This window comes from Nuphar pumila, chromosome 5 (genome assembly GCF_984573655.1).
Source record: "Nuphar pumila chromosome 5, dmNupPumi1.hap1.1, whole genome shotgun sequence".
In the NCBI taxonomy this organism is placed as follows: domain Eukaryota; kingdom Viridiplantae; phylum Streptophyta; class Magnoliopsida; order Nymphaeales; family Nymphaeaceae; genus Nuphar; species Nuphar pumila.
The window spans coordinates 17,264,633-17,277,272 of NC_143253.1; the positions used below are offsets into that span (position 1 = coordinate 17,264,633).

General features: G+C 35.6%; 1 protein-coding gene across 1 annotated transcript; it reads right to left on the reverse strand.

The window, feature by feature from the left end:
• Window positions 1–2,114: 2,114 nt before the first annotated feature.
• LOC149836959 (calcineurin B-like protein 4) lies at window positions 2,115–8,307 on the reverse strand. The gene is made up of 8 exons (XM_090007193.1): window positions 8,236–8,307; window positions 8,057–8,160; window positions 7,831–7,913; window positions 7,251–7,359; window positions 7,090–7,142; window positions 6,424–6,504; window positions 6,144–6,256; window positions 2,115–2,222 (listed from the first exon to the last, which is right to left on the reverse strand). The coding sequence occupies exons 1-8, from the start codon at window positions 8,277–8,279 to the stop codon at window positions 2,144–2,146; spliced, it is 666 nt and encodes a 221-aa protein (XP_089863319.1). The 5' UTR covers window positions 8,280–8,307; the 3' UTR covers window positions 2,115–2,143.
• Between the last annotated feature and the right edge of the window lie 4,333 nt (window positions 8,308–12,640).

Consider the following 12,640-nt stretch of genomic DNA (forward strand, 5'->3'; position numbering starts at 1 on the left):
GGTCTTATGAGGCTCGAGTTGGGTCAGGGGCAACTATATGTGGACGACCCAGCCGGGCTCAAGTTAGATCCGAATTGACCTTGTTGGTCATTTATTTCACACTTACCTGAGCCTAGCCTGGTTTACTGTTCTAAGTGGGTCATCTAGGATGGGCGTTTTATAAATGACTGTCCTAAATTAGACCACCCAGAAAGAACCAATGGATGTGGTTTCATGTTGTGGGTGTCTTGAATTGTACTCACTTCAATCCATGACCCGATCCGAAAATACCTTAGTGTCTGACTATTTTCAATGAGGTTTGTGGTGGTTACGAAGGGATTGAACCGTTAGGTTCAAGATCGGAGCCCATCACAAACCTCTTCCGAAAGTGTGGAGGCCGAGCTCCCATGTCCTTCGTCATATATATATATATAGCCATTTCCTTTGAGAGTTGAGTATGAGAGTTTCAGGTGTATTGAGGATTAGGGTCTTGAGAGCACTATATCTTGCCTCTGTATTTTCTCGCATCATGCTAGTGGATTTTTGTTTTCTCCTTTTGCCCATGGACATAGGCTTGAGTGCCAAACCACGTAAATCTCATGTCTCTTGTTTTCTTTCTTTATCTCTATCTTGGGGTTTGTTTCGTTTTTTTTTTATTGTGGGGTGCATAACATTTCATATAAATGATGATTTAGATAAAAAATCGATTTGGCATCACCATGACAGTTCGTAACTTGAAGCATATATTTAGATGCAAGACATTAGGATGTCACGAGTTCGATATCAGGAGTGTGTGTCCCTTTCCTTATGGGCATATAAGCAAGCTCCTTGGTGGGCAAGGAGGGCAGCCAAGGGGTTTTAACCGCTTGAGGGTGGGCCATGAGATAGAGTGTCAATCTCTCCCAAGCCCCAGCACCTGAACCGGCAGAGTTTTCTCTTGATAAATATCAAACAAAAAATTCTTGGGCATTTGAATTTTCAGTTTCTTGTAAGCAAATTCTTAGGCTAGTGATGATAAAGAACTACCAAATTGGGTAAGACAAGTAATTTGTTAGAAGTTAAGAGGTCATTACCACTGTCCGTTATTGGAATTTGTTAATGTTTTAAATGGTTGAATAACTCAACCGTGTGCACCAAAAAAATTGTGAAACTTTTGTGTGCACCAACATTTTCAGAGGTTCTTTCGTTCTTTCCTTTAAACCTAACAATGTGACCTACATGCTTGATTTTATAGGAAGCAACTCTTGGATCATCATATTATTATATGTAAGACTTTTAGAGCTTGAAAATTAATGGTGCAGGATTTTCGTAAATATTCCAGCATAAAAGAGTCATGTTATTTTCATCTACAAAACATAATCCAAGTGTCAATTCCTAGAGAGTGGATCATGCCAAATACACTTACAGGGTCCAATTCATGAAAAAAAATACCAAAAATGCTTCATCCACATGAAACATCTAATTCTGGTTCACATGTTTTAGTAACTCTTAAATGATTTATGGTTATTAACAGAAGGCAGGTCCCTTTTTGACGTCTCTTCTTTAAGGAATGGTGTATTGGTTAGTGTAGATACTCTTGATTGCATGATTCCCATCAGATGTTAAGCTTATATGGAACTTCATGTAGAACACTTTGGTGCCAGTAAGGCCTTATTATGGAAAAACAGTATGAAGAGGAAAACTGTCATCCCAGTAACATGGCCAAAAACATCCTATCCAATATACCTAAATGACATAATAACACTATCATTTGTTATTCCCTCTCTTGAATAAACTAATTTCTAGAAATGATCATCCACATGTTTGCAAGGTAAATACTGCTCTGTGCCATAAATCTGGTAATTGTGTTGTTTTTATTGGTAAGAACATTTAACTCAGTATAGGATAACCAAATTATTCGTACTATTCCCAGAATTCACAGGTTAAAAGCTAGTCTTCTTTACTTGTCAAGTATCAGAGTTTATCTCATAACTAGATATTCCAGGTATGTAGGCCAGACATACAGAAAACATGAGAACCATGAGAATCTGGAAGGACACTTGTAACAAAGACACAAATCCTGAAACAGAATAGCAAGGGCACGGCTCCATTGCTCACCACCATCTAAAAGATTTGATCAACTGATTTACACTATGCTTAGAATTGACATCTTTATAGTAGCTGATTATCTCATCAAGTGACATAACTTGTCATCTTCCACCTCCGATCTAAAAATAAAACTTGGAAAAGCAGTGGTGATATCCCTGCAAGATGTAGCTTTTCAAGATTATTTTGCTTCAAATTTAACAATCTAGAATTTCTAACATCACACTCTAGGTATGTTTGTTATAACCTTCTTTGGAATTTCTCGGGATGTTTAGTTCCACTGTTACTGGTAAATGGTAACCTTTATATTAACATTTTTATTATGCTGCATTTCTGCTAAATATGTTAAGATTCTGTCTGTGGCTTAGTATAAGACATTCACTTGCCAGTAGAAAAATAAAGATATCCCAGGTACACCTGTTCCATATGAAATTAACAGTATATAAAAAGGAAAAACTGACAGGAGCATATGAAAAAAAATTGATACAAAATATTTTATCTTCATATGAAAGCAAAACTCTCTACTGTCACAATATTTCTTTGAACAAACACGTTTTATAGGTCATCTCTTTTGTGGATCTTTGAGTTATAGATACAAAAATTATTCATCAACAAGTTTTCTTAAGCTCAAAGCTCAAAAAGCTGAAGAGAGTAACATACACAATTCAAAATCCATATATAGAGGATTCAGATTTATTCTTAATGGTTATGAAGATTATGATTGCAACAGTCATTTATTTGGTCAAAGATTATGTACTTTGCTTTTAGTGGAATCAAATTGATCATACCAAAGGCAACATAAACACTAATTTCAGTATGCAAGACACGAATATGAGTAATGACATGAATACTACGAAAAACTATTAATTGTCATGAGATTATGACAAATTACACAAAGGTGAGAGAAAAAATATTTCTGCAGATTGCAGTTAATTTTCATAAGCAAGGTCATAGTTCCTAGCATGACAATGAAAATCCAGCTAATGAATAATTGCGCTCATGATAATTTCTGTGTTTCTTCATCTTCATAGAATTTTAGATATCAGACCAATGAGAAGCAGCGACATATCGGATAAATAATTAGCCAACATCCCCTCTCCTCTTCTCTCCTAAAAAGTAGAGTGGAGCAGAGGAGAGTAAATCAGACTGATAAATCAGGTTCTTGTGTTCCAGGAATGCATCCAATCATTTCACAATGTCCTGATGTACATTGCAAACTTCCTCTTCAACTTGTGTAAAAGTACTACCTGCACTTCAATCACTCTAAGTGCTCAACAAAATCAACCATTTGTTAATAAGAAAATAGTAGGACAACAGAGACCTATCTAGATCAAGGACATTGTCCTGTTGGTTCTCCAATTTAAGATGATAAATTTTCTTGACAGTGATTTCAATCTAGCATTCTTTAATTATTATGGTCTTGTACTCTTCATAGATCTCTATGAAAACATATTCAACATCTCAAAACCACATGTACCTTCAAAGCAAGTGCTTTCAAGTTGAAATTGTATTCTTATGGTTCACCATACTAAGTGCGTGCTTGCATGTGCTACCTATCTTCCTTCTATTGAGACCTTGCAGTTCAACATTGTCTATGTATTTCTTTTTGTTTCTCATGTCTTTGTTTCATATTACCATATTAGTCTGGAATATGATCTCACTCCAATAATCCTTTTCTTAGCCCAAAGTCAATGGTTACTGTTTCCATGATCATATTTTTTGACTATTCATCTCTTAGCATGCCATTTACTATGAACAATGATGATACAATTTCACCATCCAAGTACTTTTCCCTTGTGTTATCAAATAATGTCATCCTTGACGTTAATGGTCCTCACCATACTCTTTGGAGATTATGATTGAGAGCTAAGACAATCTCCTCTAGCATACCTTGTACCCCTTTTGAGAAGGCTTTTGGGCTTTGAATTGTTGAAGCTCAAAATTCATCCAAGAAACTCTACGAACTATTAGTGAAAATATGTCTCTGAGTTTCTCCAATCACCAAGGGAGACACATTTCCCTGAATCCAGTTTAGCTAGTATAGCAATGTACACTGGACTTAGTATAGATATGCTTAGAAACAAAGAAAAACAAGAAATTAACAATTACATCACCTTATGACTTCATATAAAAGGGTTATGTTTTTCCTAAGGCTCCATGTTTGGCAAAACAGGAATGGGTATATTTGCCATCCACTGATTTGTGCTATCATCTCAAGGGAAATCAGGTCTTTGTATCAGAATGTCAATAAACACAAAATAATAATGTAAATGGTTCATGTTCATTGTTGACATGAAAACACATTTCCATTTTCTGAATTGAAGAAAACTAGAAAACCATTATTTTTTGAATAAAAACCAAACAGACTTTGGATTAACTCTGGTTTTTCCTGATCTTAATTTTTATTTTGTTTTCTGGAACATATAGCTCCAGTTCGAACTTATTTAAGCTCATGGTTTTCTTTTCAATGACTACCCCTGGGTTTTCTTTGGAGTACTGATTGAGATCAAAACAGACTAGCATCTATTTTACATCAAACTGCTTCTTGAATGCTATTTATGAGCTAGCATTGTACTTGTTGAAGCTTTGTTTTTTATTTTTTGTTTGATTTTTCAGATTTTGTCTTTGCATGTCTTGTCATCTCTTTGATGTCTTTCCATGTTTCATGTGTTTGGTGCTTAAAACAACTTTAGTACTTAAAAAAGTTTTTCATATTTTCATTCCTTTGCTAAAGTTTGAAGTATAGCATCCACTATCTTTCCTGCCCTCTCTTGGCACTGACCACTCAAGTGCAGGTTGAAAACTGTCTTGGTGCATTTTCATGTTCTATCCAGTTCATATTCAACCTTCTTCAATTATGCAATGTTGAGAATCTTGAGATTAGTGAGAATGCCTCTTATTCCAGCCAAACTTTCGGTGGGTATCTTGACATAACCATACCTTGGCCACATATACAAAAGAATGTGGCTTGCAAGAGCCAACCAAGTTTTGGTCCTCCTCCACAGGAAACCTATTATATCAACACAGAATGAGGATCATGGATGAATTGAAGCATGGAAGCAGGCAAAGTCTCAAGGACCCTGAAGTTTAAATTTTGCATATTTAGCAAACAAGATGTGTTGGTGCTTCGAGTTTGAAAAGATTGAGGGAGGTGCAGTTTTGAGAAAAATTTTCAGCTGAGAAAGTCATTCAAGTATCTCCTGATGATAACTGAGAAGTTTTGGAGGCTTTCATGGATGGAAGATGATCTCAGCACCATGAGAAACTTAAACTTTAAGTTGGACACTACAGACTGAGAAACATCATGGAATTGAAGATAACAGAAATTTAGGAACAAGCTGCTGATTTTCTTGTTGGTGACTTCAGAAGCAGGAATACAAACTGGTGCAGATTGCTGAATAAAACACGACTTACATACGCATACAAGGATTTTGCTCATGATTTCTTTTCTTTTTTTTTTGGATGAAAAAGAAAGCGTGACCTATCAATCCTTCAGACCCTCGGAATTTGCTCATGATTTCTTAAACACTAACATGTCTGATCTTTGAATATCACACAATGCTTTCTTTCGAATCTGAAGTGAGAATGATGTTGAGTGATAACATAATGTGTCAAATGGATTTGAAGTACTAAATAGAGTTGAGACCAGTTGTATATTGAAGTAATTTCTAAACATGAGGGGAGGGATGAGGAGAAAAGAGGCATATTATTATAGTGAATGTGATCATATAAAACCATGAGATCAGAGAGATGTTTTGGGATCAGATTAGGTTATTCCTTATTAACACCAAGGAGGATTAGGTACTCCCATTCTATGCAATAACATAGCAGAAAATCATAAAGAGTACATTAACAAATAGATAGATGATATAATACATAAAAACTGAGGTCAGCAGAGTTTCACATGACCTGTATATGACAAGAGGCATGTAAAAGAATGGTAGACACCAACTTTTTGTTTACAAGACATGAGCTCAAATCAGATATTTGGCATTTTTCCAATATTACAGGTCATGATAAAATCTAAAGGATCTGAAATGTCAAAAACCTATATCCTTCATGCAATTAGGAGAGCTTACTTTAGATATGGAAGGGTCATGTTCTGTATCACAGATGGATTTCGTGCTACAAATTCCCTCCACTCATCCTGATCAATCTTTCCATCCCCCTTTGAATCTGCACTAGCAAAGGTCTGGATAAAGGAGGGAGATAGACACCACGATCAGTAAAAGCACTACATAGAGATGTATGCAAAAGAAACCCGCCTCATTATAGAACTAAATCCTAATCTCTGAAGCAATCATCATGCAAGCAAAAGCATTTGTTTCCCCCACCAGCAAACAATAACAATAACCTTACCTTGTCAACAATAGATTCAACAACATCATCAGATAGGCTCATCTCTGATTCATTTAGCAGTGCAATCACCATCTCTTTAACCTATGGCATGGAAAATAATAAGAGGATTGCTATCAAACTATCAATAAGCCGATATTTATCAAATCCATGTAAGAATATATTGGGAAAGTAAGCACATTGCAGGTCAACTCCAGTGTGTCAACGACTAGATTGTTCATCCTTAAAATAGCAGCTGACATATTTTTAGTGTAACAAGCAACCTGTACACATCATTTAAAATTTCTATACTTTTGAAGAACTAACCTCTACATGTTCCATTCCAAAATAGACATATAAGGTTGTTTTAAAATCTCTATTCAGTAGATTGATATTACCAAGCAAACTAATAATCATGGTATGTTTGATTCACTTATTCCTGACAGTAAATATTTATGTGGGCATGCCAGAGCATCCCGCCATATGTACACTTTATGTGTATATGTACGCATATATGCCTACTTGAATGCATCCACTTTTCTGTGCAATGTTTGTCTTACAAGCTACAGCAACCAACTGCTGTAATAACGTTAAACAGCAGCTGGCAAGATGACCATTATTACCAATTAATTTTAGCTTCTGATTCCTCATTCTTCATAAAGAAAAGGCTGTGATCAGTCTGACGATTACCTCTCCACGTCCGATGTAGCCGGTGTGCCGTATATCATACAAATGGAATGCAACTGCAATGTCAGCAATCTAAACTAACTAAAAAATTGGAATTGGCAACAAAATAACATATGAATTGAGGTGATTCTGCACTAAATTTGGGATAATATGCAAATCCTCACATGAGATTTTGTCTGCTTCAGGTGAATTTGGATGAAAGATGCTCAGTGACCGAACGAATTCACCAAACTCGATTACACCATCATGTTTTGAATCAAGCAAGTCGAATATCTAAAGAGGGAAAGAAAAAAAGGATGTTATTTGCATCTAGAAATATCAAACATAACTCCATGGAAATTAACCATTTTCCATTCATTTCCTGGAAAAAAACAAATTTTCTAAAGAAAAGATGTCACAAAAAGAGAGGAAACAGAGAGACCACCGAAGCCCTCACCCTATCAGAAAAGAGATTCTGCTTCTTACTGTTTTTGAACAGAGCTAGCTGAAAGTCTTCCTAAATAAAATTGAAAAAAGAAACAGAAGCCACCAACCACATAATTATCTTTTTCTTGAAAGAACCAAACATATAATTATTACAAGACGACATAACCACTAGATTTGTAACGGTACTTCAATCACAATACTAGTAAACCAACGAATTCCAATCAACTGATCAAAACAAATAAAGAAGAGCATATGAAGAAAAGCAAAATAAACGTGAATCTCTTGATTCTTATGAAGAAGCCTTTATGAGAAATTTACCTTGGTAATGCACCCATCATCCACCATGGAGCTGCTCAACCTCCTGAACAACTCACACAAAGCTTCAACTTCATTAACAGTAACTGCAAACAGAAATTGAGTAAATATAACAGAAACGTAAAAAACTGGACATTGATGAACTGACAAGAAAAAGGTGGCAATTCATCTCCTTAGGTGAAAAAGATTTGATGTAAAAATGAATAAATTGATGGGGAAGTTGGCTCACAACAAGTCTGGGCAGCAAGAGCAGTGGGGTCTTCGTACCCAGGAGGCCTCTCCACATGCTTGGTTGAAACACAACCCATGAAAGCCTGAACCTTCTTAAAGCTTCTAGAAGACAGAAGAATGCTCAATGGTGGTATACAAACAATTGAATTCAGTTTTATTGGTTTTCTGTCTAGTTACCTAGGAGTCTTCTCAGGAAATCTGTGAAGGAAAGGCTTTTGCATGCCTTGTCTCTCTTTCAGTTTTCTCTGCTCGTATTGGTATATGCATACTCATAGTTTGACAAGGATACTCTTACAAAATGAATTTCATTGATGCTTTGCTATTGTTGTTGTCCGCACGTTGTACTTCAAAATATATATTATATTTTGTTTAGGATATTTTGAGGGTTGTAGTACCGTCACTTGACGTGCCTGAGCCAGTGAGCGTGGCCCTGTTTTGAAACCACGCTCGAGATTAAAAAAATGAAAAACCCAATCCTAGCCGTCCAGCTGAAGCATCTGTACGACTAAAGTTAGTCCACATCCGGGTTAAAATGTAACCAATCTTAACTTAGGATTGAATGCAAGATGAAACCCATCCTATGTCAAAGGATTGGATCCTTTTTGGTGCTCAAGATCAGACAGACACTAGCCAGGACAAAGTAATTGCACTGGTTGTAGGCACTTGTAGTGGATTGACTTGGTTCAGTTGGCGTGGTCTTTGAATGAACCACAGTTACTTGGAAATGATACGACGACCCGTGAAGTAAGCAGGAAAGCAAATGCTGAAAAGTAGTATGAAACAGGAAGTGAATACAGTTACGAAGAGATTATGCAAGTGCATGAAAAATGAAAAGAAAACACAGAGAGAGTAATATGAAGTGAGGGCGAATGCAGATAAGAAAATATATGAACACATACAATAAGATATAAAACCAATATGAAACTTGCTATTAAAAATTTATAATTTTGTAATATAAAATATAAAAAGTAAGAAAAGTTTAGTGAAAAGTGACAAGAAATAAGAGAAAAACATTAAGCAAGTGAAAGGAAATCGATTTTGAAAACAAAGAGGAAACATCTTTTCTACTAATGCAACGAGAGCTGTTAGTGCACATCACCATGGGTTGGGATGGTGCAACTTCAAAACCCATTGGTACGATGTATAACTGGTGGGGGTATGCCCATAGTGACAAACTTTTTTTTCCTGCAAAATCTAGTTTGTCAAGAAACTCACGAGAAATTGAAATTTTTTCACAAATCTAGCATTTTTTTGGCAAAATCTCGGTAATAAAAAAATAAATATAAAAATTATTTTTTAAAAGAAAATATTAATAAAAAGTATTTTAAAATAAAAATATGCAGTTTTTTCATGATAAATAGCCGTTTAAAATGTAAATATCGCGTTTAAATCATGGTATTTATGTGTTTTACATAAATCTCTCGATATTTTGAAAATCTCGCAAGAAATTGCTGTTTTAAACTTTCTGGCAATTTCTCACAATATTATCACAAGATTTTTCATAAATCTCACAATATTTGTTACAGATGGTCTGCCTAACCCCAGCTGGTCTATGAAAAAAACCCTCGGAAGTCGGTCTTTGGCCGAAACGGTGCAGGATTCCATTCCACCACATTTCAAAAACGGACGACTTTTTGTTGAATCCGCCGAATGGGCTGATTCTGCTTTGAAATGATTCACTTAAATAGTTTTTAAAATATATATTTAAAAAAAACCAAGTAAAAAAGTATTTGAAATGGTCTGGTTCAAAAATGATTTGATTTCATTACATTTGTACTGATTTTATCTTTTTTTTTTTAAGAAACTAGATCACTCAATGAACCCATTTTACATTGGTGTGCCATATGCACGGGTGGAACTAGAAAACTTATATAGGAGTGGCCGGCTATTAGGTCTACAAAATTTTTTTTTCGCAAATAAATCAAAGGTTGTGGGCTCAAATGAGAGATCTGGTGAATCTCCTTCACTAAGGCATCATAGCCATGTTCTTTCAACTACCACTATATTCAATTCACACTTGTAACACAGATTCTTATCTTTAATGTTTTCTACATTGAAGCAGGCTGAAAGCAGAAGATGCTGAACAATGTCTTCCCTATCAAAGTTTTTCTAAAATATACTGAAATTCTTTCGTTTTCTTTATGAGGTCTTTAATTGGAGACATTGACTTATTTTTTTTTAGGTCTTAATGGGAATTATAAGCTTCATTATTTGATATTTAATCAGTGGCAATTAGGAATAAGTACTTGGATTTTTTTTTCTTGTTATATTTTATGTAAATTATATGGAACCATGGAGGAACTGCTGGAGATGATAACTTAGTCAGCTGAATATTGGGCAAGTCCAAATTGAAACTTCACACGACACGTCTAAATGATACCGTTTAGAATTTGGGCGGTGGGAGTAGAGCTGCCACGCGTCTAAATCGTGATGGCATCCTTGGACGGTCAAGACGCTCAGATGAGCACGGGGTCATTTGTTAAATGACCTGGTCTGGCTCCTGTCGCAAAAGATGCACACCCGGTATCAAGCTCTCAACCTCCTTCAACTTGAAAGTCTTAAGCCAAATCATATGACAGGCAAAAGAAATAAACAAAATACATTTATCAACGGAATTCTCTCTCTCTTATATATATATATATATATATATATATATAGAGAGAGAGAGAGAGAGAGATTAATGGGTCCATGCTAAACCCATTTGGTGCTAAACTGTCTGCTAAATAGTTTGATCAGACTTTTTTCATTTTATTTTTAAATTCTGACCGTACAGATGTGATCTATGTACTTGATTTTATAGGGATTAGCTCTTGAAGCTTTTGATTCCGACACATGGGTAGGTTTTTATAAAGTTTGAAAAATCAACAGTCCAAAATCTTTGTAAATTTTAGAGACGCCAAACATCATTTTTCATAGAAAACACATGATCCAGGTGTGGACTCTTAGTAAATAAACCATGCCCAATACATTCATGGGACCAGAACCCCATAAAAAGCACCAGAGAAGCCCGAAAAACCATTTAGCACCCGGTTTAGCAGGGACCCATTACTATACATATATATTTATTTATTGGGGGAATAGGTAAGCTAGTGGATAACCTGGTGGGTTCGGACCATCCAGAATTTCATTGGATCCATTATCACCGGAATTCATGTCTAATTTTTTTTTTTCAAAATTTGACGTAGGATATTGGTGGGGATTTTATGACTTATTGAAAACTAGTACACCAGTTGAGAGAGAGAGAGAGAGAGAGAGAGAGAGAGAGAGAGAGAGAGAGAGAGAGAGAAATGGCAAGTTGCAGATATCCAAACAGAAATAAAATTATAAAAACTATTCCTGTGTGCTACAATAGCAGCACGCGTGGAGGATTCCTAAAAAAACATTTGAACAAGTCAATGATTTTGATATATAGCTCATGATTCCTTTGCTTTTATAGACAATTTATAGTTGCATCAGAAATCTAGTTTAAGATATATTAATATAATCACATGCGACCATTAATAATCACTTTTTTTATGGAAAAAAAAAGTCATGATTTGGAGCTGCTAGCTAAGTTGAGTTGACTTAGTTGCAGTTATTCATCTGGCAATACAATGCAGTAATGGGGTGTTTGAATTTCTGGATTCTCAGATTGAAGGGGATGTCCCCGTCTGCTCCCCCCAACCTTTCTTTCATCCATTCTCAGATTCTGAGTTCTCTCCCCTTTTCCCTTTATATCAGGGATCTCAAATCCCTAATTTGAGATCACCCATTTGCGTTGTCTCAAATGAACCCTATGTTTGTTTCATACGTGAGAAACAGAAACACAAATCTCACATGATCGCAAGATCATGTAAAATAATTTTCATGAGAAACTGCATGGCTTCATATTTGTTTCATGTTAAGTAGAAAAAGCAAAAAAAACAATGGGCCTCACTGAAAAAAAAGTACATTTGCATGAAAAATGGAGTACCTATTGCCATGTATGTTAGAGAAAAAAAAAGTAAAAAAGTGATTATTTTTTTTTGGAATAATAAGAAGAATGTCAAAAAAGTGATTCTACATGCAAAAAACAGCTTTTGAAATTGATTAAGAAATGCTCACCATGAAAAAATGTAATGGAAAAACTCTTCAACAGGGGAGAGGTATGATCCTACTTTCACGCGAAATAAAAAATCAAATAAAAAGTTATTTATCTTTAACCATTTCCCTACGAAAATCGTGCTTTTTATGAAAAAATGAGCCTTTTTCATATCAAAGTGGCTCATTTTCTCTAAAAGATGGGTGAAACAAATGCCCATCAAGGGATGTTTAGGAATGGCAAGTTGACTTAACATCACAGTCAAATGCGATAGCTTGGCTGGTAGGTTGCACTATCACAATGACAGGCTGATAGGACCGAATGAGATAACCGGATGGTTAGATTGTACTATCATAATCAAGAGGTCTTGGGCATTGAATCTTGCTGGTAGTTTTTATTTTTTGATATACACCAAGAAACCACCCCCAAGATTTGAGACTTAGCCAAGTTGGCTTGCAGTGTAAAACTCTGTGAGCTTACTTCTTGCCCCCCCCCCAAGGAGTCACCACAATCTCATGGGCA

Coding starts and splice junctions, on each gene's coding strand:
- LOC149836959 (XM_090007193.1), bottom strand. CDS start 8,279: ATGCAAAAGCCTTTCCTTCACAGATTTCCTGAGAAGACTCCTAG. Junction 7,914..8,056: donor TCTTGCTGCCCAGACTTGTT/GTGAGCCAACTT, acceptor TTCTGTTTGCAG/TTACTGTTAATGAAGTTGAA. Junction 6,505..7,089: donor GCTACATCGGACGTGGAGAG/GTAATCGTCAGA, acceptor TCCATGCCATAG/GTTAAAGAGATGGTGATTGC.